The 26,284-nt window shown below is 41.3% G+C and overlaps 1 protein-coding gene and 1 pseudogene across 1 annotated transcript in view; both read left to right on the top strand.

The window, feature by feature from the left end:
* The first annotated feature begins 18,439 nt into the window (after nucleotides 1–18,439).
* LOC115154339 (protein BTG3-like) lies at nucleotides 18,440–20,966 on the top strand (annotated as a pseudogene).
* An 818-nt stretch (nucleotides 20,967–21,784) lies between these two features.
* Nucleotides 21,785–26,284, top strand: part of LOC115154338 (coxsackievirus and adenovirus receptor homolog) — a 102,037-nt gene continuing 97,537 nt past the window's right edge. Inside the window, exon 1 of the mRNA XM_029700478.1 lies at nucleotides 21,785–21,961. Coding sequence (XP_029556338.1) covers nucleotides 21,910–21,961 — 52 coding nt within the window. The 5' untranslated portion in view covers nucleotides 21,785–21,909. The remainder of the gene's footprint in view (nucleotides 21,962–26,284) is intronic.

The raw sequence follows: 26,284 nt of genomic DNA, 5'->3' as shown, positions 1-26,284 counted from the left end.
GATGTGATTGATCAAAAGAACAACAGGTGGAAAAAATATCAGAATTGGTCTGCCTGTGAAAATGTAGCAATATAGGCCCAATCTCAATCAACTTTTCTGGTGCTCCTAAATTTCATTTGGTGCTTCCAACTTTAAGTTACCAATGAAACATTTGAATTTAGAGCCCTGAAAGCAGGTGCTTCCACTCGTTTGGTTCCTGAGTTAATTAAGCAATTAACATCCTATCCCGTCATGTATAAACATGCCCAGTTGGCCATTACTTTGGCTACCATGGCTAGAAAAGGGGTGTCAAAGGTGCGCAGGGGGTTTAGTGTGGGTGGGTGGGTGTGTCTGTCAGTTACCAGAAGGGTATACTACAAAGCATGATCAAGGACTTAGCCAGCTGACTTGCATAAATGTTCTGAAATAACTTTATTTTTAGAAAGATAAGCTTGATATGGGCATTGACTAATTGACTCAACAATCAAGAACGCATATCTAAGTTTAGCTGTCTTAATGAACCAGAAAATCAATCGTTGTTTATCAGTTATCTCATTGATCCTGCTTTGTAGTATACCCCTCTGATCTCAACCCAATTGAAAACCTATGGGAGATTCTGGAGCGGCGCCTGAGACGGCCTTTTTCACCACCATCAACAAAACACCAAATTATGGCACTTCTTGTGGAAGAATGGTGTTGTATCCATCCAATAGAGTTTCAGACACTTGTAGAATCTATGCCTAGGGGCATAGAAGCTGTTCTGGTGGCACGTGGTGGCCCAACGCCCTATTAAGACATTTTATGTTGGTATTTCCTTTATTTTGGCAGTTACCTGTATCTAGCTGCATTTTTCTTTTTACAATGACAGTTTTCATTTATTGAATTTCCTCACACTCTTTTACATTTTGTTTTCTTTTTGTTATTTTAATCACACCCATTTCCTCGCTCAATCAGTCAACCAAATATTTGCTGTTGTTGCTGTGGTAACTGTTACTAAATGAGAGGTTATTTTGTATTCAGTGCAGTGAAACATACTCTTGCGGTTTGAATAAATTCTGTTACATCTAAGAGGTGGGATTTTAAGTCCAGAGGTTACAGTTTGTTGCTTTTATTATTTCTCCAGTTTTTGATTTGAATGTCTTGTTTGTATTTTTATTTGTTTTGTTTTTTGTTAGTGGCATGCTGCAAATGCTGTTTTCTGCTATTCTTAACTTTAAGTCCTCTTGATTTCAACTGGTAAGGTATTTTATGGTAAGGCTGCTGAGCACAAGTCATGTAGTTGAACAAGGGAGTGACATGAAATGTGTGCTGATTGTAGAAAAGGCCTAACTCAGTAAGCATTATATTGTCCATTTGCCAAACCAAAGCCTTTATTTGCTTCAAAGCAGCAAATATCTGTATTTATTATTTCACTTGTGAACTACAAATATAGGCCTCGCTAGACCAACTAGAATTGATAGTGGAGCGCAATAGAATACACTGATACCAAATTCACTTGAAATGTGGCTCAATGATACACTTGTGACTATAAAATTGGTTTAGCTGTAATGTCCTGTGTTATGAACTGCTCAACACAATTTGGCAGGTAGCCTAGTGGTTAAGAGCATTGAGCCAATAACCAAAAGGTCACTGGTTTGAATCCCCGGGCCGACTAAATGAAAATTCTGTCAATGTGCCCTTGAGCAAGGCACTTCAAATCTATTTTTATTAGTCACATGCGCCGAATACAACAGGTGTAGACCTTAGAGTGAAATGCTTACTTACAAGCCCCTAACCAACAATGCAGTTTAAAACATACAAATAAGAAATAAAAGTAACAAGTAATTAAAGAGCAGCAGTAAAATAACAATAGCTTAACTTCTATACGGGGGTACCGGTACAGAGTCCATGTGCGGGGGAACCGGTTGCTCTTGTAAATTGCTCTGGATAAAGAGCGACTGCTAAATGATGTAAATGTGTTCTCCCCTGGTTTCACTGTCAAGTTGGTGTTAGGTTGTGTGACAGTTTATTCAAGCAATTATTGGTTTATTATTTTGTGGTTGCGTGTTTCAAGTGTGCTTTGGTTTTTACTTGTTATTTTATTTTAGCTAATCATTTTCTGGTGGCAGGTCTATGCTGTGTGGAGTTCAAATTATGTATGAACTGCCGAATCCGGTTTTCTCTTAATATGATGTATCCATTTAGTTTTAAAGGCACTGATCTGAATGGTGAAAAGAAAGCAATATTATGGAAAGGCCAAATAATGATTTAATTTTACCTATCCAGCAACAAATGAACTAGCCTTCATGAATATTTGGGACACAGATGTAGTAAAAAAATGGATTTTAGTATGTCTCTGGTCAATACCTGCATGTGAAATGTAGGCATACTCTGGTGGTTTGAAACAGCTGTAGAGGTTCTGATCACTGAAGTGGACCCTCTATCATTGGCCCAACAAGAATGTGTATATTTTGGGAAGAAAGAAACAAATATAGTCAGGTTGATGTATTTGAATCTTCCAATGTCACTCTCTTTATAAGAGATCAGGTTTGACCCCTCTGGGGTTTACAAGAAAGGTTTTAGCTCTGCTTTTAAATCTTATCCTGCTTTTGTTTGGATTAATAAATGTGTATACTTTTGAGCGTGAGTTTAGTGTCACCCTAATTCGTACAACTGGTATGTTGTACGAATTTTATCATACACATTCTCATTTTCCCCTAACTCTTGGTTTTTGAGATTTGACTCGTATGTGTTTGTAATGGAACCCTTTATCCTTTAGTGCACTTAGTGCCTTCGGAAAGTATTCAGACCCCTTGACATTTTCCCACATTTTGGTAGGTTATAGCATTATTTTAAAATTGATTCAATAATTTTTTCCCCCTCATCAATCTACACACAATACCCCAAAATGACAAAGGACAAATAGGACTTTAGACATTTTGCTAATATATTAAAAATAAATAACTGATATGACATTTACTTACAGTTGAAGTCGGAGGTTTACATACACCTCAGCCAAATACATTTAAACTCAGTTTTTCACAATTCCTGACATTTAATCCTAGTAAAAATTCCCTGTTTTAGGTCAGTTAGGATTACCACTTTATTTTAAGAATGTGAAATGTCAGAATAATAATAGTAGTTTACATATATTAATTGAGTGTATGGTAGCATTGCCTTTAAATTGTTTTGGGTAGCCTTCCACAAGCTTCCCACAATAAGTTGGGTGAATTTTGGCCCATTCCTCCTGACAGAGATGGTGTGACTGAGTCAGGTTTATAGGCCTCTTTGCTCACGCACACTTTTTCAGTTCTGCCCACAAATTTTGTATGGGATTGAGGTCAGGGCTTTGTGATGGTCACTCCAATACCTTGACTTTGTTGTCCTTAAGCCATTTTGCCACAACTTTGGATGTATGCTTGGGGTCATTGTCCATTTGGAAGACCCATTTGCGACCAAGCTTTAACTTCCTACCTCATGATGCCATCTATTTTGTGAAGTGCACCAATCCCTCCTGCAGCAAAGCACCCCCACAACATGATGCTGCCACCCCAGTGCTTCACGGTTGGGATGGTGTTCTTCAGCTTGCAAGCGTCCCCCTTTTTCCTCAAAACATAACGATGGTCTTTATGGCCAAACAGTTCTATTTTTGTTTCATCAGACCAGAGGACATTTCTCCAGAAAGTTTTTTTGTCCCCATGTGCAGTTGCAAACCGTAGTCTGGCTTTTTTATGGCGGTTTTGGAGCAGTGGCTTCTTCCTTGCTGAGCGGCCTTTCAGGTTATGTCGAAATAGTACTCGTTTTACTGTAGATATAGATACTTGTTTCCTCCAGCATCTTCACAGCGTCCTTTTGCTGTTGTTCTGGGATTGATTTGCACTTTTCATCTCTAGGAGACAGAACGCTTCTCCTTGAGCGGTATGACGGCTGCGTGGTCCCATGGTGTTTATACTTGCGTACTATTGTTTGTACAGATGAACGTGGTACCTTCAGGTGTTTGGAAATTGCTCCCAAGGATGAACCAGACTTGTGGAGGTCTACCATTTTTTTTTGTGAGGTCTTGGCTGATTTTCCCATCATGTCAAGCAAAGAGGCCCTGAGTTTGAACGTAGGCCTTGAAATACATCCATAGGTACACCTCCAATTGACTCAAATGATGTCAATTAGCCTATCAGAAGCGTCTAAAGCCATGACATCATTTTCTGGAATTGTCCAAGCTGTTTAAAGGCACAGTCAACTTAGTGTACTTCTGACTCACTGGAATTGTGATACAGTGAAATAATCTGTAAACAATTGTTGGAAAAAATTACTTGTTTCATGCACAAAGTAGATGTCCTAACCGACTTGCCAAAACTATAGTTTGTTAACAAGACATTTGTGGAGTGGTTGAAAAACAAGTTTTAATGACTCCAACATAAGTGTGTGTAAACTTCTGACTTCAACTGTAAGTATTCAGACCCTTTACTCAGTACTATGATGAAGCACCTTTGACGCTACAAGCTTGGCAAACCTGTATTTGGGGAGTTTCTCCCATTCTCTGCAGATCCTCTCAAGCTCTGTCAGGTTGGATGGGGAGCTTTGCTGCAAATCAAAATCAAATCAAATGTATTTATATAGCCCTTCGTACATCAGCTGATATCTCAAAGTGCTGTACAGAAACCCAGCCTAAAACCCCAAACAGCAAGCAATGCATGTGAAAGAAGCACGGTGGCTAGGAAAAACTCCCTAGAAAGGCCAAAAACCTAGGAAGAAACCTAGAGAGGAACCAGGCTATGAGGGGTGGCCAGTCCTCTTCTGGCTGTGCCGGGTGGATATTATAAGAGAACATGGTCAAGATGTTAAAATGTTCATAAATGACCAGCATGGTCTAATAATCATAGTAGTTGTCGAGGGTGCAACAAGCACGTCCGGTGAACAGGTCAGGGTTCCATAGCCGCAGGCAGAACAGTTGAAACTGCAGCAGCAGCATGGCCAGGTGGACTGGGGACAGCAAGGAGTCATCATGCCAGGTAGTCCTGAGGCATGGTCCTAGGGCTCAGGTCCTCCGAGAGAAAGAAAGAAAGAATTAGAGAGAGCATATTTAAATTCACACAGGACACCGGATAAGACGAGAAATACTCCAGATGTAACAGACTGACCCTAGCCCCCCGACACACAAACTACTGCAGCATAAATACTGGAGGCTGAGACAGGAGGGATCAGAAGACACTGTGGCCCCATCCGATGATACCCCCGGACAGGGCCAAATAGGCAGTATATAACCCCACCCACTTTGCCAAAGCACAGCCCCCACACCACTAGAGGGATGTCTCCAACCACCAACTTACCGTCCTAAGACAAGGCCGAGTATAGCCCACAAAGATCTCCGCCACGGCACGGCACAGATATTTTCAGGTCTCCAGAGATCTTCGATAGGTTTCAAGACCAGGCTGTGGCTGGGCCACTCAAGGGCATTCAGAGACTTGTCCCGAAGCCACTCCTGCATTGTCTTGGCTGTGTGCTTAGGCTTGTTGTCCTGTTGGACGGTGAACCTTCACCCCAGTCTGAAATCCTGTGTGCTCTGGAGCAGGTTTTCATCAAGGATCTCTTTGTACTTTGCTCCGTTCATCTTTGACTCGATCCTGACTAGACTCCCAGTCCCTGCCGCTGAAAAACATCCCCACAGCATGATGCTAACACCACCATGCTTCACCATAGGGATGGTGCCAGGTTTCCTCCAGAAGTGACCGCTTGGGCAGTCAGCTCTAGGAAGAGTCATGGTGGTTCCAAACTTCTTCCATTTAAGAATGATGGAGGCCACTGTGTTCTTGGGGACCTTCAATGCTGCAGAAATATTTTGGGACCCTTCACCAGATCGGTGCCTCAACACAATCCTGTCTCGGAGCTCTACAGACAATTCCTTTGACCTCATGGCTTGGTTTTTGCTTGGACATGCACTGTCAACTGTGGACCTTTTATATATAGACAGGTGTGTGCCTTTCCAAATCATGTTCAATCAATTGAATTTACCACAGGTGGACTCCAATCAAGTTGTAGAAATATCTCACGGATGTTCAATGGTAACAGGATTAACCTGAGCTCAATTTCTAGTTGCATAGCAAAGGGTCTGAATACTTGTGTAGATACGGTATTTCTGTTTTTATTTTGGATTAATTTGAACACATTTCTCACCCTGTTTTTGCTTTGTCATTATGGGTTATTGTGTGTAGATTTGCAGAGGATTATTAACATTAAATCGATTTTAGAGTAAGGCTGTAACGTAACAAAATATATGGAGAAAGTCCAGGGGTCTGAATACTTTCCGAAGGCGACGTATGCTAGAGAATAGGGTGACATTTCAGATTTGCCCGCTGAGTGGTTTGTAGGTTTGGTGCATGTCTGAACATGTCTGAATGGTTGCTTCCCTGGTTGGAAAGATCTGTGTGTCTGGGGTGAATCATTAGCTGTGTGTGTATATGGAAATACATTTACATTTATTTCCCCTTTCTGCTAAGTTTGACTTGTGATTTTATTTGGTGGTCTGATACATTTAGGCTATGTCTGTGCTTGTGCTGTGGTGGATTTTGTTATTTGTAGAAATGTGTGTTTAAGCTTACTGCCTGTGTAAAGGGTCATCTTTTTTCTCTCAAATATTTCAGTAAAATTAAATCATTATTTATTCTTTCTATTCCTTTTAGTGTCATATTGTCTTAGTAAATGTAAGCCTGGTAAGACAACGATAGATGTTGACTACAGTACAATTTATGGGAGGGGCTATTAAATCTAGTTATTTACTAATGGTCTCTAATCAGAGCCCTCCATACCCTTGATCATTTGTAATTCAAACTAGAGTACAGTACAGTCTACTACAAGGTTTCTACCAATGATGTACAGTGCCTTTGGAAAGTATTCAGACCCCTTGACTTCTTTCACATTTTGTTACGTTACAGCCTTATTCTAAAATGGTTTAAATAAATAAAGAGCCTCAGCAATCTACACACAATACCCCATAATTTGGCCTGAATGCCAAGCGTCACTTCTAGAGGAAACCTGGCACCATCCCTATGGTGAAACATGTTGGTGGCAGCATCATGCTATGGTGACGTTTGTCAGCGGCAGGGACTGGAGACTAGTCAGAATTGAGGCAAAGATGAATGGAGCAAAGTAAAAAGAGATACTTGATGAAAACCTGCTCCAGAGCACTCAGGACTTCAGACTGGGGTGAAGGTTCACCTTCCAACAGGACAACGACCCTAAGCACACAGCCAAGACAACGCTGGAGTGGCTTCGGGAGAAGTCTCTGTCCTTGTGGCCCATCCAGAGCCCAGACTCTGGATGGGCCACAATAGCTGTACAGCAATGCTCCCCATTTAACCTGACAGAGCTTGAGAGGATCTGAAGAGACGAATGGGAGAAACTCCCCAAATACAGTTGTGCCAAGCTTGTAGCGTCATACCCAAGAAGACTTGAGGCTGTAATCGCTGCGAAGGTGCTAGAAGAAAGTACTGAGAAAAGGGTCTGAATACTTATGTAAATATGATATTTAAGTTTTTTAATTTTAATAATTAGGAAAAAAATCTAAAGTCCTGTCTTTGCTTTGTCATTGTGGGGTATTGTGTGTAGATTGAGGAGGGGGAAAAAAGTGATCTATTTTAGAATGAGGCTGTAACCTAACAAAATTTGGAAAAAGTCAAGGGGTCCCAATACTTTCCGAAGGCACTGTATATAAACCCTGGATTGCTGATGCTATGTATTGGCCAATGAGGGGCTTCAAAGCCACCGGGGCTTCAAAGCCACCGTGCCATATTGGCACTCCCCAGAAGAAGCAGTCCTCCATAGGAATGTTTCAAGACAAAATGACATGTATTTAAGTTTTTTTTTTTTTTTTGTATTGGGGACAGTAACAGTATATTATACTTTAAGGAAAATGTTTTATTTGTAAACTCAGCAAAAAAATGAATGTCCCTATTTCAGGACCCTGTCTTACAAAGATAATTCGTAAAAATCCAAATAACTTCACAGATCTTCTTGTAAACGGTTTAAACACTGTTTCCCATGCTTGTTCAATGAACCATAAACAATTAATGAACATGCACCTGTGGAACGGTCATTAAGACACCAACAGTTTACAGACAGTAGGCAATTAAGGTCACAGTTAGGACACTAAAGAGGCCTTTCTACTGACTCTGGAAAACAGCTAAAGAAAGATGCCCAGGGTCCCTGCTCATCTGTGTGAATGTGCCTTAGGCATGCTGCAAGGAGGCATGAGGACTACAGATGTGGCCAGGGCAATAAATTGCAATGTCTGTACTGTGAGACACCTAATACACCGCTAGAGGGAGACAGGATGGACAGCTGATTGTCCTCCCAGTGGCAGACCACGTGTAACAACAACTGCACAGGATCGGTACATCCGAACATCACACCTGCGGGACAGGTACAGGATTGCAACAACAACTGCCCGAGTTACACCAGGAACGCACAATCCCTCCATCAGTGCTCAGACTGTCCGCAATAGGCTGAGAGAGGCTGGACTGAGGGCTTGTAGGCCTGTTGTAAGGCAGGTCCTCACCAGACATCACCGGCAACAACGTTGCCTATGGGCACAAACCCACCGTCGCTGGACCAGACAGGACTGGCAAAAAGTGCTCTTCGCTGACGAGTCGCGGTTTTGTCTCATCAGGGGTGGTGGTCGGATTCGCGTTTATCGTCGAAGGAATGAGCATTACATCGAGGCCTGTACTCTGGAGCAGGATCGATTTGGAGGTGGAGGGTCCGTCATGGTCTGGGGTGGTGTGTCACAGCATCATCGGACTGAGCTTGTTGTCATGTCATTGCAGGCAATCTCAACACTGTGCGTTACAGGGAAGACATCCTCCTCCCTCATGTGGTACCCTTCCTGCAGGCTCATCCTGACATGACCCTCCAGCATGACAATGCCACCAGCCATAATGTTCCTTCTGTGCGTGATTTCCTGCAAGACAGGACTGTCAGTGTTCTGCCATGGCCAGCGAAGAGCCCGGATCTCAATCCCATTGAGCACGTCTGGGATCGGAGGGTGAGGGCTAGGGCCATTCCCCCCCAGAAATTTCTGGGGGCCATTCTCCCCGGGAACTTGCAGGTGCCTTGGTGGAAGAGTGGGGTAACATCTCACAGCAACAACTGGCACATCTGGTGCAGTCCATGAGGAGGAGATGCACTGCAGTACTTAATGCAGCTGGTGGCCACACCAGATACTGACTGTTAGTTTTGATTTTGACCCCCCCCCCTTTTTGTTCATTGACACGTTAGTCAATTTCTGTTAGTCACGTGTCTGTGGAACTTGTTCAGTTTGTCTCAGTTGTAGAATCTTATGTTCATACAAATATTTACACATGTTAAGTTTGCTGAAAATAAACGCAGTTGACAGTGAGGACGTTTCTTTTTTTGCTAAGTTTATGTTTAGCTCACATAAAATTGTGCATTAAGGTGTCTGTAAAGGAGTTAACGTGGGTAAACAAATGTAGACAAATGCATTTCTACAGCTTCCAAAATATTTTTTTACAATGGCGGGGGAGTGCCAAGGTGTGGTGGCTTCAAAACAACACCCCCAACATGTAATCTAGTGTGTATATATATAAATGATTGGTTTCTACCACTCTAATTTGATACATACATGCCAGTGACACTGTTGATGGAGGTTGATCACCGCCCTGTGGAGAAAGATTGCAACTGTATTTTGGTTCACAGTGCTCTCTCTCCCTTATTCTTTTTTTGTTTCGGCATTAACACAGTATACACATGATCCCAATTCTAGTTCCAAGACGGCGGCAATTTGAAACATGATTTTTAGGCACATCGAACCAGGTCGCGCGCCGTAGTTAAAAAGTTGATGGTGCTCAGACTTCACATCTGAATTCCGGAAATAGCAAATTATCATAAGTGTATACAGTATTTGTCAAAATGTAACTTGTCCAAAGTGTAATACTTGTTTTGTGTCTCCCTGCTTTTTACTTTATGGGGGGTCTTTTGTTATGTGTGATATTTGTATATTGTTTTGTACATTGTTCGTGATGCTCTCTTATTTTGAGTGAATTGAATTCGGAAAACTGAAAGAATGCATTTTAAGAGTTTACACACGTTATGTACGGACCAAAATGGAACATGGTCACTGTGGTATAACTTTTATTTTGATTGGAGATGTTCTGCATTTATTGAAAGTCCCATCAGTGGCCTAATTTCAGATGTGTCCATGTAAACAAGATTGCAAGAAAGATTAACTTAATCAAAGCATGTAAACGTGTTTAACTAACTATTATATTAATCTGACTATCCACAGAATCGTATTATTGTGTGCGTGTAACCGTGCTCAATGAGCCAGATGTTTCACCGGATGTATAAATCTGAAGCATCCAGTTGGAATTTCCACTCACACACCAAAGAGAGGAAGCCAAGTGGACAGCAGTCGGAGAAGAACGAGCGATATGGATTTTGGCCATAGTAGGGTGCGCTCGTAAATTTAATGCGGCTATCTAATACGATTTCAGCACACTCTCTTATGAGTGTGCCGGAGCGCAGTATAACCGAGGAATTTACTAACGCGCAACACCCCGTTGAATATTACCGGTGTCAGTAAACGTGTAAAAAAACGTAATTCAATTATTGGCAGCACAGTTAGTCACCAGAACATGAAAACAGCCAGCTCTGCTAGGGCGAGTAAAATGGTCAGAGTGAGGTGTTCTCTCATTTGTGTCTGGAAGTAGCTATATCTAGCCAACTTTAGCTTGGGTGCTTAACTGCCGTCGTGAGGTCAAAACGCTTGGATCAACCCTATTCCCCAGCCAGAGCGTTCAGCGTGCGCCCCATGGGCGAACAGCTTTGAATTTACAAACGGACAATCTGACAACGCTCTGAATTTACCAACGCCCAGAGATCACTCCTCTTCTTCTACTAATTCTGTACATCCGGGGCCGACAGATGGCCGTCTCGCTTCGCGTTCCTAGGAAACTATGCAGTATTTCGTTTTTTTTATGTGTTATTTCTTACATTGTTACCACAGGAAATATTCGTTTTTTTTTTACATACAGTCGGGAAGAACATTTTGTTTCTTTAAAAAATATATTTAAACAAGCATTTCGCTACACTCGCATTAACATCTGCTAACCATGTGTATGTGACAAATACATTTGATTTGATTCTTCTTCTGTGATATCATGGCAGTCCGCAAACAAACGTTTGAATTGCATGCCTACTGTGCTGGAATGTACGATCAATCATGGTGTGCCCAATTCTTTACGAACATGAAAATAAAATCCCTACTAACTTCTACCACACCTCCCCAACCCCCCCTACCCCATTAAACTTGATCTATATCATGCTGAAACACTCCACCCTTAGGATTGTTCAGCATGTCAACAACCATTTCAACTGTTAACCCCAATATCTATTTTGCCGTCTCCACAATAACCTTCAAACTAGCATTTTTGCTTTCCACAACCCGTGTCGTATTGCTAACCTTACCAATAAAAAGCGTCCTTTGATACCGCACATTCATGAGCACAAGATTTTTGAACAGGCCTTAAAACCATGCCAGGACCATCAGAAGCACCAGTCCCGACAGTAGGTCCACTTACTACAGGTACATCCACGTAAGCACCATCAGTCTGCACTGTAGTTCTACCAATCTGTTTTACAGCCTCTGCATATGATACATCATGACTGATCCTATATCTCTGAGCCTCTCTAGCCTCTCTGTGCACCTGGCATCGACCAAATATTGCACTGTGTTCTCCACCACAATTACAGCACTTAACCTTCACATTGCTTCCAAACTCACCGTAATCATTGTCCCCTCCACACTTGGCACATCTTTTCTTTCCTTTACACTGAGCGTTGTCAGCTATATGTCCCATTCTTTGTCATTTAAAACACCACAGTGCATATGGGACAAATTGTCTAACATGGAAACTAAGGAATCCTTTCTGTACTTTTCCCAGCAAAACTTTCTCAAACCTCAGCATCACTGATAAGCTTTCACTTCTTTGACCCACTTTCCTACTGATCAACCTTTTGGCCTCAATCACTTTGCCTCCCTTCACATTTTCTTTAATATCATCAGTGGACATAGATATTGGGACCCCAGTGATGATTCCCCTCAACCTATCATAAGCACCAGGTACATGGCTTTTTATCTTCTTCCCTTTAAGCTTTTCCTGGCTAACACAAAATATTAGCAATCTTCCATTTCCAATTAACCAGGCTGATTTAACTTCCCCTATCTATTTCTCTACAGCATTAGTTAGTCAGATAGTTTGTAATTGAGGCCCTGTTGTCTAATCAAACACAATCACAACTTTCCACTCCGACACATTATTACTCTTACTTCCTACCTTGACGCTCCACTGCTTTCAGTATCATATCATATGATCTGAGCTCTCTTCTTCCTATGTCTTTCCAATACAGACCATTCAGATCCCTGACCCTCATCCCCCTGACTCCATATCATCAGAACCAGGGGCACAACTTTCACTGGGGACACAGGTTTTATCATTGCACTGTGATACAAAAAACGGCTCGGGCGTACTTTAGGACCATGCGGACGCCTCAGAGCGGTAAGGTAGGCTGTTTGACTGTGTCAGCCGGCTGGATTTAGGACCTGCTAGGACACCACATTGCGGGTGGACAGGCTGTGTGAGGGCAAAACTATTATTGTAGGACCAGCACGGTGTCTGCAGCTGCTGTCTCTAGCTGCTGTCTCTGTGTTGTGCTTTTCTCTGGGTTGTAAAAGCAAGCAGAGCAGAAATTGGCTACTCTTTATTTGACTGATATAGCTGTCAAGATAACAGCTGTTTGACTTAACAGAAAAAAATACAAATATTCCCAGTGCTGAGCTAGTAGTGTAACTCACATGCAATGTTAACTAATGTTTCATCCCCTCTCGACTGAAGTTATGTCTGAAGAGAATTAGGTAGCTACCGCAGTCAGTTCAGCTCTAGCCTCTAGCTATCTGTCAGGGAGATGCATCTAACAGTTGTTGTGTGTATTGAAATGTTTTTTTTGCCTTTTTTGTTCTGTTTCAACAGAAGTAAATTAACTTGGCTAGTTTTCACCAGTTGATGTACCATTAGAGCTAGCCAAAAGTTGGCTAACATTAGCTAGCTAGCTCACTAACTTTAGCTATTATTTTTACTTCAATCACATTAGACCTGAATCAAATTATGAAACCAGCGGCCAAACGATTTCAGACCGATATTTGAATGTTTTTTTGACAGTGCAATGTGAGTTTTTATTAGAGTCAATATAGCAATGTAACGTTATTGATCTGTCAGTTTCCCTATATAATTGTCTTAGCAGGGTCAGACAGCCAGGGAAGACCAGTTTACGGAGCTCGGGTGAATTTTGCAGTATATTTTAACAATCAGTGAATGGATACAAAGTTCCATCTTGCGTTGATGGGTAGGCTACAGTCTGATCTATTATCAATTATTGAACCATTGATTATTTTCTTGGATAATGTATAAAGTTCACCAAGGTAATTCTTTGTCATGCCTCATCTGAGCAGGATCAGATGGTGACCGGGGTCTCAGCAGGTTCAGGCAACCAGGGAAGACCAGTCTTTGACGGCATTGAGGTGCACTTTTGCAGGTACCACACTTTATTCTTTCTGTGCAGCAAACACTGAAAACTATTTTAAGGCAATCTGACAAACCTCCAAAGTTGATTTTCAAACTGTATCAAGGATTGATAGAGGCTTTTCCTGATGACACAAAACATATCAAACAAGAATGTGGGAAAACCTGGGAGACACTATTGATGATGATGAATGGATATAGATATGTTTGAATGCCCAGTCATGTTTATATAATCTCAGACATAAATTACTGCAGTTTAAGATAAAACATACTATATTCCAGTGAATCACTGCCTGGTATGGCAACTGCTCGGCCTCCGACCGCAAGGCACTACAGAGGGTAATGCGTACGGCCCAGTACATCACGGGGCCAAGCTTCCTGCCATCCAGGACCTCTATACCAGGCGGTGTCAGAGAAAGGCTGAAAATATTGTCAAAGACTCCAGCCACCCTAGTCATAGACTGTTCTCTCAGTATCCGCACGTCAAGAGGTACTGGAGCGCCAAGTCTAGGTCCAAGAGGCTTCTAAACAGCTTCTACCCTCAAGCCATAAGACTTCTGAACAGCTAATCAAATGGCTACCCTGACTATTTGCATTGTTGGTGAAGGGCTTGTAAGTAAGCATTTCACTGTAAGGTCTACACCTGTTGTATTTGGCGCATGTGACAAGTAAAATGTGATTTGATTTGATTTTGAAACTAAATATCATTCACTCAGAAGTGTAATTCCTCTGCTGGCTGTGTGAAACACAAAAGGGGACATATTTGGACATATTTGCATATGTTATGATCTTGCAAAGACTGGCTGAATTTTGTCAGAGTATTATTTTATCTCAGCATGTCTACAGATTCTCCCTTCTCCCTGTTTTTGTTTGCTTGGAAATGTTGATACTGGAGATTTATCAGAAGAAACGTTTATAGCGGCAAAGAAATGCATTGCCATTAATTGGAAGGTTGGTTATCCTAGATTTTATTTATTACAAGATTATGGGTATACTGTGCAACTTTCTGGGTGCCTTATATGGAATACTGTATGACAAAATGAGTCTGTATTGAAAATTCAATTTTTTTTAGTCGAGCAGTTGCAAATAGATAAGTGTTTGTTTATTTCATTCCATTTACGAGTTTTGTAAATTTATTCATCTTTTGTTTGAAACGCTCCTGTCAATGTTAAGTAAGGACGCGCACCTGATTACGCATATAGAAGTAGGACTAGTCTACCTGGCCTGCACACAAATGTAGGCCTATAAATGTGCCCATTTGTGGATGTGTGATAGTATTTTGTCTTAACTCACCACCACTAATGAGCTGTGGAGCTTCTCAAAGTAATTTTTCTTCACATCAAAGAGCAAGTTAACAAAGTCTGTTTTTAGAATCAATTGAGAATGACAATAGTTCCTCAAAGTATTTCAACAATATTTTCAGCGCTCTCCCTTTCGATAACCACTCGGCATGAAATTGAAAAATGTAAAGCTCTGATCCAGTGGAAACGTCATAAAATACCTGATTACTTGTTATTCCTTTCACAAATAGCCTACAACTGTTCCGAGCTCACTGGCGCGGGAAACTCTGAGGGCCCAGAATATTTTATACAACCAGTTTCTGGGTGACCCAGTTGATATTTGATACAATGTTTCAAGTTTGTTGCAGACAGGCCATGCGTAGCCAATGTGATTAAAAGGATATTTATTTTCATCAGTATATTTTCTACCTGCAGGCTACACTGTTTTTAATGTGTTGGCTTTATGTAAGCTATTTTTACATAGATGGAAATAAAAGTTACAATTTACATAAGTATTCACATCCCTGTGTCAATACTTTGTAGAAGCATCTTTGGCATGATTACAGCTGTGAGTCTTTCTGGGTAAGTCTCGAAGAGCTTTCAAGACCTGGATTGTGCAACATTTGCCCAATATTCTTTTAAAATTCTTCAAGATCTGTCAAATTGATTGTTGATCATTGCTAGACAACTATTTTCAGGTCTTGCCATAGATTTTCAAGTAGATTTAAATCAACACTAACTCGGCCACTCAGGAACATTCAATGTCTTCTTGGTAAGCAACTCTAGTGTAGATTTGACCTTGTGTTTTATGTTATTGTCCTGCTGAAAGGTGAATTAATCTCCCAGTTTCTGGTGGAAAACTGAACCAGGATTTTGTGCTTCGATCCATTCCGTTTCATTTTATCCTGAAAAACTCCACAGTCCTTAACGATTACAGGCATACACATAACATGATGCAGCCACCACTATGCTTAAAAATATGGAGAGATATACTCAGTAATGTGTCGTATTGGATTTGCTCCAAACATAACACTTTGTATTCAGGACAAACAGTTAATTGCTTTGCCACCTCTTTTGCAGTATTACTTTAGTACCTTGTTGAAAACAGGATTCATGTTTTGGAATATTTGTATTCCGTACAGCCTTCCTTCTTTTCACTGTCAATTAGGTTAGTATTGTGGAGTAACTAAAATGTTTCATCCTCAGTTTTCTCCTATCACAGCCATTATACTCAAACTGTTTTAGTCAGCATTGGCCTCATGGTGAAATCCCTGAGCGGTTTCCTTCCTCTCCGGCAACTGAGTTAGGAAGGAGGCCTGTATCTTTGTAGTGACTGGGTGTATTGATGCACAATCCGAAGTGTAATTAATAACTTCACCAGGGATCTTCAAAGGCTGGTCTACTAATAGGTGCCCTTCTTTGCGAGGCATTGGAAATCCTCCCTGGTCTTTGTGGTTGAATCAGTGTTTGAAATTCACTGCTCGAATGAGGGACCTTACAGATACAGTGCATTTGGAAAATATTCAGACCCCTTCACTTCCACATTTTGTTACATGTCAGCCATATTCTGAAAATGATTAAATTGTCTTTCCCCTCAATCTACACACAATATCCCATAATGACAAAGCAAAAATAATACAGAAATATCACATTTACATAAGTATCTGAATACAGGCACTGCTCCTCACCTGGCCAATACCATCCCTACGGTGAAGCGTGGTGGCAGCATCATGCTGTGGGGATGTTTTTCAGAGCTTAAGAGGATTTGCAGAGAAGAATGTGAGAAACTCCTGAAATGTGATATTTCTGTATTCTTTTTTTAAATTTGCAAACATTTCTAAAAACCTGTTTTTTTATTTGCTTTTGCCCTTGTTGAAGCACCTTTGGCGGTGCACCTTGTTGAAGCACCTTTAGCAGTGATTACAGCATCGAGTCTTCTTGGGTGTGACGCTACAAGCTTGGCACACCATTCAGAGACTTGTCCCGAAACCACTTCTGCGTTGTCTTGGCTGTGTGCTTAGGGTCGTTATCCTGTAGGAAGGTGAACCTTCATCCCAGTCTGAGGTCCTGAACGCTCTGGAGTAGGTTTTCATCAAGGTTCTCTGTACTTTGCTCGGTCTCCCAGTCCCTGCCGCTGAAAAACATCCCCACAGCATGATGCTGCCACCACGCTTCACCGTAGGGATGGTATTGGCCAGGTGATGAGCAGTGCCTGGTTTCCTCCAGACGTGACGCTTGGCATTCAGGCCAGAGTTCAAACTTGGTTTCATCAGACCAGAGAATCTTGTTTCTCAGGGTCTAGGTGTCTTTTGGCCAACTCCAAGCGGGCTGTCATGTGCCTTTTACTGAGGAGGGGTCTGGCCACTCTACCATAAAGGCCTGATTGGTGTAGTGCTGCAGGGATGGTTGTCCTTCTGGAAGGTTCTCCCATCTCCACAGAGGAACTCTAGAGCTCTGTCAGAGTGACCATTGGGTTCTTGTTCACCTCCCTGACCAAGGCCCTTCTCCCCCGATTGCTCAGTTTGGCCGGGCGGTCAGCTCTAGGAAGAGTCTCGGTGATTTCAAACGTCTTCCATTTAAGAATGATGGAGGCCACTGTGTTCTTGGGGACCTACAATGCTGCAGACATTTTTTGGCACCCTTCCCCAGATCTGTGCCTCGACACAATCCTATCTCGGAGCTCTATGGACAATTCCTTCGACATCATGGCTTGGTTTTTGCTCTGACATGCACTGTCAACTGTGGGACCTTATATAGACAGGTGTGTGCCTTTTTCAAATCATGTCCAATCAATTGAATTTAGCACAGGTGGACTCCAATGTAGTTGTAGAAACAGCTCAAGGATGATCAATGGAAACAGGATGCACCTGATCTCAATTTCAAGTCTCATAGCAAATGGTCTGAATACTTATGTAAAGAATGTATTTTTTTAATTTTTTGTTTATACATTTGCAGTGAAGGGGTCTGAATATTTTCCGAATGCACTGTAATTGTATGTGTGGGGTTCAGAGATGAGTCATTCAAGAATCATATTAAACATTATAATTGCACACTGAGTAAATCCATACAATTTATTATGTGACTTGTTAAGCTTATTTCTATTCCTGAACTTATTTAGGCTTGCCATAACAAAGGGGTTGAATACAGTTCAGATTTTTATTTTTAATAAATGTGTAAAAACACAATTCCACCTTGACATTATGGGTTATTGTGTGTAAGCGAGTGACAAAACAATCTCTATGTATTACATTTTAAATTCATGCCGTAACACAACATTTGGAAAAAGTCGAGGGGTGTGAATACTTTCTGAAGGCAAGGTATTTGGTTATTAGATGCCCTACTGAGTATTTTTCACTAAATACGCTAAAAGGGACGGGTAGAAAAGTTCTCTAAACCACAATATTCTCAACATATCAGTGTCAACATGTATTTTCATAAATTACTCAATGCCTTTTCTTTTGAAGGTTTCTTCATTACCACACGGAAGTGACGTCATCGTTTTGGAGCTGGCAGAATACTAATGAGGTTTAAACATTCATGAGTCGAGTTGGCAACAGTTGTCCACATGTTGATGAGCAGCAAATACGGTATATGATTGCTTTTTATTGTCATTTGTGAAATCTGACAACTTTTGCTGTGTAGTTTATTTCTTGAACATTATTTATAACTTGCTAGTTTTTTAGCGAGATAATATAGCTAGCTACAGTAAGGTTAGTCTAGTAGCTAAATTAGCTATCCCAAATCAAGTTCTTCGATCATGCTTTTTGTGAACTTTTCTCTTAGCTAGCTTCACCTGAAAAGTTGTCACCAAAATGTCTGCAATTAATACATACATAATGCATGTACAACTACATAATTTGTAAAGGTTTTGTTATGTGCTAGCCAGCTATGACTCACGGGCAGTCATATGGCTTAACGGGATTTATGCGTCACAGCGCGCCTTTCTGGACGAAGACCTGCCAGACTGTAATGCCCTTTGGCTTTAGCAATAGTTAACCTGCTAAATTAGCTTAATGTTTACATGCAACGAGTTCTTGTCACCCTGTTTTGTGTTGCAAGGTAGGCTTTGTTTGCTACATACTTCAAGGACATTGAGATTCATTGATGGATGAAACCACTCATGGGGGTAACATGTTGCTTCCTATTATAGCTAAGCTAAAGTTTGTTGTCAAATGTGGTAACTAGCTACTTACCTGACGAAAGACACGCTCGTATATCTTCAGAATTTGGACCATCATTACAGCACATCAGTGAAACATGATGAAAAAAGAGATTGCAGCAGTGGTGTTTTTCCTGAAAAGACTGATCAAAAAGGTGGAAAAGTTAGAGACCCAGAAAGTGGACTTGTTTGTGGAGCAGTTTACTGTTGCCCTGCAGGAGAAGTTCAGGGGGCATTGGTACCCTGACAACCCCAGCAAAGGACAGGCCTTCAGGTAACTAAACTACTGATCTGACCCCAGTCTGTTGCCTTGCTCTCACGGTTTGGTATCCATACCAGTAGTTTTATGAACATCCAGTTTAGGGCATCACGAATAAGGTGTGTTTTTGATATGCAGTGATTTGTATGATTGGAGTTATCAATGTATTGTATACTCTACTTCGCAGGTGTATTCGGCTGAACAGGTTGCAGAAGGAGGATCCAGAGTTGCTGCTGGCCTGCCAGGAGAGTGGGGTTCAGTACAAGGACCTTGGCCTGCCCAGAGAACTCACTCTGTGGGTAGACCCTGGGGAGGTGTGCTGCAGGTCAGTCTGTCTTATTTAAAAGCATTGGGTTTGTGTAAGTATTGGCTGGAAGGCGTTAAATCCATTACAGGAGAGTGTGCAAGTGCACACTTTGGGAGATGGGTAGACAATCGGCATGCAGCCTCGGTTGTTACATTGTTTACCAGTCAAGTAACTAAATTGTTGATATACATTCAGTGATAGAGCATCACAAGTCTTGTTGGCTTCTTCCTTTCACTATCGCGCAGATATGGAGAGAAGAACCATGCTTTCACGGTAATCCAGTTTTTTTTGGTGGTGAGAATGTGACTAAGAAGGTGACCAGCGCTGTGGAGAGGGTGACATCTGACTACCACTTCGGTTCATCTTCAGATGAGGATAGTGGCCTCAGGGAAACCCGTCCATCCCCTACCTGCCCCCAAAATCACCACACATACCAGGTACAACCAGTAATGTAGTGTTTCCATACAGAATACCTCCTTGGTCAGCACTGACAATGTGGGAAATATAATTGAAATTGACGCATGTTTTATTGTTCAAAGGTGATCTACCCAGCTGCTCCTTTGTGGCGTCGTCAAGTGCCCAAGCAAAAGAAGATGGGGCCTGGTAAAGGATATGACGTCCCTCCACGTCCTCCTCACTATGGCTTCAGACCTCAAGGCAGACCCACCCAGCCCTTCAGACACAAAGGCTGGGCTCTGCCTGGCCAGAGAGGGGGGCTCGGATACTGGGGTGGCACTCCAGGCCTGGCTTACTGTTAGGGACCACTGTAGCAAGTGTTGACGTTAGTATTAGCCTGTTCCAGGTTCCCTGAGCTGTTGAGGGTAACCACTAGAGCGAGCAATAGTTCATGGGTGACAGGTAGCCTAACGGTTAAGAGTGTTGGGTCAGTAACTGAAAGGTTGCTGGTTTAAATCTCCGAGCTGACTAGGTAAAACATCTGGCGATGTGCCCTTGAGCAAGGCACTTAACCCTTATTGCTCCTGTAAATTGCTCTGGAGAAGAGTGTCTGCTAAGTGACTGAAATGTTAGAGGGAAGGGGAATGAAGGGGCAAACAAAGTCCACCAAGATGTCTGACCACATTTTTTTAAATGTATTTTTGTAGTGAGATAGTCACTGGAATTTGTTATTTTTATGATAAGAACATTAACTCTATACACTTGAGAGAATTTGTAATCGTGTGAGTAAAATAATTAGTTGTAATGGATAAGGAATATAGGAATTTTATGTGTATTTTATAGATACAAAGATATATGTACTGTATTTATTTTTTTATGGGTTAATTGTATGTTACCTCCTGCTGTACTGTCCATCAGTTACGTTCCAATGAGAAATTGTTTTATTTATTCAGTGTACTAGTATTATGAATTGCGCTTACCACGTAAATTGAGACATTAAACACATTTTCTAATCCTACCTCAATGCTGTTTTGATTTTACTATTCTGTAATTTTAATACTTATTGCCTTAACACCATCAGAGGCCATATCTGGTAAATATTAATTAACTTTATATTTTAACAACCCATAGGCCTACAGTACACACAGTCAAAAGAAGGTATATGGATGACAGCTGTTGACAGCTGTTGAATTCAGTCTTTCTGATGCTGTTCAAAAGCATGTTTGCAATGTCATAGGCTACGTTTTAAAGCTTTTCCAAACTATTTTATAGCTTGTCTTGTTTACAGTATTTCAAATTGTTGAACAGTAAAATGACAATTTAACTATTGGGAAGGTGTGTTCATTGTTGTATTACTGGCTTCACGTGCTCGGGGGAAATATTGTAGGAAACTGGGAAGAGGTAAGTCCAACATGATTGTGTTCAAGCCTTTGGAAATCTTATTATTCAACCAGTAAGAATTTAGCTAGCTTGATAAGCTTGCGAACATTGATGCTAATACTAAAGTTAGCTGGCTTGTTAAACATTCACAATATGGTCAGACTAGCTACATTATCCATATTGATAAGGTTGGAATTGTCAAAAGCGGATTTATCTTTTGGGTAAAAGGTCTGTGGTGAAACGTAGCAACTCTAACATTTTCTCCGAGTAGTTTCCCTCCTGTAATTCTGACTTGGGCCATTCAAGTGACATTTCCCACTGGGAACTAGGGGCTTCCGACAGCACTTGCACGCGGCATAATAGCTTAATACGGCAGGGGGCGTGAAAGTATCTTGGTACACGATTTTGCTACCCTCCGGAAATCACGTGTCTAGACTCCTGCTCTCCAATGCACCTGCTGAGGCGAAAAGGGAGCGGAGAGTTTTGATGCTTCGGGAGAGTGGTCTGTCTGTCTGGAGCGCCGCAGAAGTTATTTTTTCAACCGAGTTTTAAAGGAAAAGTATTGGAATAGACAGAAAGGAATGGATTTCTCGATATCTCACCTCTGCTCTGTATTACTTATTCTCATTGCAGGTAAGTTTTGCTTCCACCGGGTACTTTTTTTATTCGCAAATTTCAAAAGCGCGATCGAAAATGGAGTGGCGAGTAAGTAACGTTACACAGGTCGTCTCACTCATTGCGCTGGCGAGCAACATGCTAAAAAGTTAACTTTTAGATGTTTGCGACTAAAATAACGAACTGGTAGGCTGCTCTATGGAATTACATGTGACGTAACTTTACCAAAGATGATACTAATTTGGTTACTCCTGTTTTCACTGAAAGAATATTGAAAACAGCTATTTAAACAGTTTCGCTAACTAGCTAACGTTAACTGAGAATTCCAAATTGCATCACTGGTCAAAATATGTGATCACCCCAAATTCCATGCTGGAATTCTGAAATTCCATACTAGAGCCTATTATTCTTCAATTGACTGGAAATCATTTTTACTTTAAGAATGTCATTTTTCCAACACATGGTTTATTTTATTAAGTTATGGGTTATTCATGTGCCTGAGCTAGCTGTTACGTCTTGGGCGAAATTGGTTTCCTAACTCATTCTGCAAAGCATTTTTGAACGCTACCTATCAAGCGATGTTTTTGTTTTGCATATGTTAACGTTAACACACAATAGCCTGATCTCCCTTAGAACCTGGAAAAGGCTTCAAAGTGCTGCAGTTTCTGTCAGCCATCTGCCAATACCATGTAAACTGTATAACCCTCCCGCGCTAGGCATGAAAAGTGCCAAGGATGTGTTTTTTAAGCCCAGCCAGAAATTAATCACGTTAGCTGATTATCGACCAGATTTATGTCCCTGAAATATGTTAATATTACTGTGAGTGTGTAATTTCAACCATTAGGCCTACAATTAGTGTAGCCCATTTGAATGTTTCCTTTAGCCTCATAGATAGAGAACAGAACCTACTTAGCTTTGATTCACAATCCTTCACCAGTAAAGATATGAGGAGTGATTTGTTGAGGTCCATTTTCTTCTGACTGACTGCCTGTTAATAATTTCTCACACTCCTTGTCACTATCCCCCCCCCCCCCCCTCCCAGCAACACACCATGTGCAAATGTCCTGCTGTAACTAATCAATAGTAGTGAACAAAGTTTGGGCCTAGAAACATGTAGATGGCTCTGATTTTTGACATGGTAGACACTGTGGTATCATGTAGTTTGAACTTTCTGTGACCTGTTGAAATGGGTATTGGCTCTCATGACATCTAGATTGGATGGAAATTACCCTCGTTATCAGCAGGTCAGGCGATGCAGATGAATTGTTATCATTGATTACCTATAAAATACATTTTTCATCAGGGATGCCCTTTATACAGATTGTATTGTTGCCGGTGGGTAGCTCACTGCTGGAGGGTAATTTAGCACTCTTATTATTTGTGTCCTTGTTGCTGTCCTGGAATTTCCACTGAAACCAGCCCATCCTCCTCTCTCACCACAGAAGTGAAACCATGGTACTGTAGGTCAGTTGGTTCTCAAACGTTTTGATCCACAACCCCCAAGAAGAAGTGGTTCAAAGCTGTTGACCTCGCGCACAATCACTGAACAAATGTAGCCTGCCATTAAAGCCATAAATGGTGATGCATTTTCTAAACGCAAGATACAGAAATAAACTGTATAACTCCTGCATTTTGACCTTAGTCATTCATGTTAGCAGTCAATATCAACTAGGGATATCATGTCACTTCTCTGGAGTCCACAGAAAGCTGGATCATACGGCCTACCTGTATGCAGCGCTTGCAGGATTGGATGGAAAGCATGATCTGTCTAACCTTTTTCTTGCTCACAAATATCGTAATTATTTTGTCAGAATGTTACATCTTCATCCCACAAGTATGGAAGGCATTACGATGTTACAGCTATCTTTAGACATAGCCAGTAGGCCTATATACTGGGGTATATAATTAACCCACCCAAACTAGACCTATCTGAAAATGATCCATGAAGTCGCCAGGTAGCCTATTCTTCTGGCAAAGATGCGTCCGTAGCAGATTGCTAAACTTTATTCTACATCATCTTCCATGGGGTTTAACAGCAGTTGGCATCCGATGTTAATGGTGCATTACTGCCAGCAGCTGGACGGAGTATTGAATAAGAAACTAAAAAAACATTGCTCTGACCGCGAAGACCCACGGTCAGAGCAATGATGTTCCTCTCCACTGGTTACAGATAAAACCCTGCAATAATGAAGTGCTTTGTTTACACATGCAGGCACATCTCCTTCTGCTGTGTTAAACGTCTGGTTAAGGGTGTTATACTATCCCAACAATGTGGTTTTTGCTCATGCTGTACATTGTTGTACATTAGTAGAGAGGCTCATTACCATTATAATGGCTTCATGAGCTCATCATTTGGGGCACTGTCCCACTTCAGCAGAGTAGACATGCATGGCATTTTTATCAGACTTATCATGGCATTTATCTGACATGGCACAATGATGCATAGGCAGCCTCTTCACAATTGGGATTTAATGCAACTTTGGGCATTTCTTTAAATGAAGTATGCCTAGTCTAGCCTATAAGTTAGGCTTAATGAAGATTATATTATTTTATAAGGGCTAGGCCTACATGAGTGCTTCACAAATAATTTGCAAGACTTTAAAGGGTGTTGAGGGTTATAGTTGGATTTCTGAGATGTAACAGTTTTCATATAGGCTAGCTTTGCCAACTGAAACCAAATAAGCTTTTACAGGGAGCTCAAAGTAAAAGGTGATTCTCCTCTTTCCGAGGCTTGTGTCAAGGCTGTGTCTAAGGCACTTTCTGTGTTTGTTCTGTCAGAGGTACATTCTCAATATCTTCTCCACAGTCCTGGCTACAATAAGCAGATGCCAGTAAACATCCTCCAGCCAGTCAGCACTTTGACTGTGTTGGTTTAAGTTGTGGGGCCTGGCCAGTTATTTTCACAGAAACCTGATGAGGTCTCCTGTAGAGCTGGCTGTGGACTGGTCAGTGCTGAGTGAAGCTGGGGACCTAGGGTAAGGTAAATGCAGAGAGACTAAGGGTGCAGCAGACCTTGGATGTTGTTACCTGATAAGCATGCTGCACTCCACAGTGCCAGCTGGAAGCTCGCTGCTAGGATACCTTGTGAAAACAAGCAAGTAGATCCTGGGAGGGTGATTGGGTTTGGGTCTCATTGAAGTGAAGCCTTTCTCTATTGTATTGGTGGGTCTGAAATAACTCCTTTGATTCAATCTCATGAAAACTGAATTCTTTCACAAATGTTTTATTTTATTTGTTCACTTAAGCAATAATACATTAGAGTCCATGTGAAATCTTTATCTTGACTGTGGACATGGTATAATAAAAATGTCATACACATGGACTCAAGTGTATTATTGCTTTTATACCGCGAGTTACCAGTATTAAAAAGCTAAATTATTTCCCAAATCAATTTTTCGACAAAACGGGATGCTACATTCACTAACACTGGTTGTCAAGTGCAATTTTAGGTGTTCTCTGGTCGTTAGTTCTATTCATTTTGACTGTCAGGTAAAGCAAAACTACCCGAGCACTGGTTGATTGTTCCATAACTTTGCAGGTTGCTATGGCAAACAAAAATGGTCCCCCCCTGCTAGCTAGCACAATCACTTCAGATTGAAGCTGGAAAGATGGCAAACTAGCTGCATTTCTTTGTATATATCCTTAACAATTATGCTGATTTATGATTTCGACTGACTGAGAAAAGCCTTACTTCTGTCCTTACTCCCGACATGTTCTTTATTATGGGACAAGGTGGAGACCGAATTTCAATATTGCAACATTGTTGCAAATGTCAGATGTCTATATGCTTTTTACAGTGGCTCTCATGTTTATAAGTTTCATGGCTGTGCAGATGAGGCATTTGATCTGTAAAAGTAGTAGTGCGTTGCTAGGTAACGATGTAAACGATGGCACTTTTTATGAACGTTGCCATGTGTATGTTGTCTAGTATATAATGGGTGGGATAGACTCTAACAATGGGAATTCCAAACCACCCGTTGTATAATTAAGCAATAAGGCCCGGAGGAGGTGTTGTGTATATAGCCAATATGGAGTGCCTGGATACAGCCTTTAGCCGTGGTATATTGGTCATATACCACAAAACCCAGAGGTGCCTTATTGCTATTATAAACTGGTTACCAACGTAATTAGAACAGTAAAAATATTTGTTTAGTCATACCCACAGCTTTCAGCCAATCAGCATTCAGGGCTCGAACCACCTGGTTTACAATTGGTCTTAGGCTATTGTTAGCTGATCACGGCCAGGGTGAGGTTCTTTTGTCCTATCTTAAACCAACCCTTTTGACTCAAACAAGAATATCATATTGTAGTATCTCAAAGTAGAATGGAGTTTCAGGCAGC

This window comes from Salmo trutta, chromosome 19 (assembly GCF_901001165.1).
Source record: "Salmo trutta chromosome 19, fSalTru1.1, whole genome shotgun sequence".
NCBI lineage: Eukaryota > Metazoa > Chordata > Actinopteri > Salmoniformes > Salmonidae > Salmo > Salmo trutta.
The sequence above is the reverse complement of the archived record's forward strand: the minus strand, read 5'-3'. Positions and strand labels throughout refer to the sequence as shown.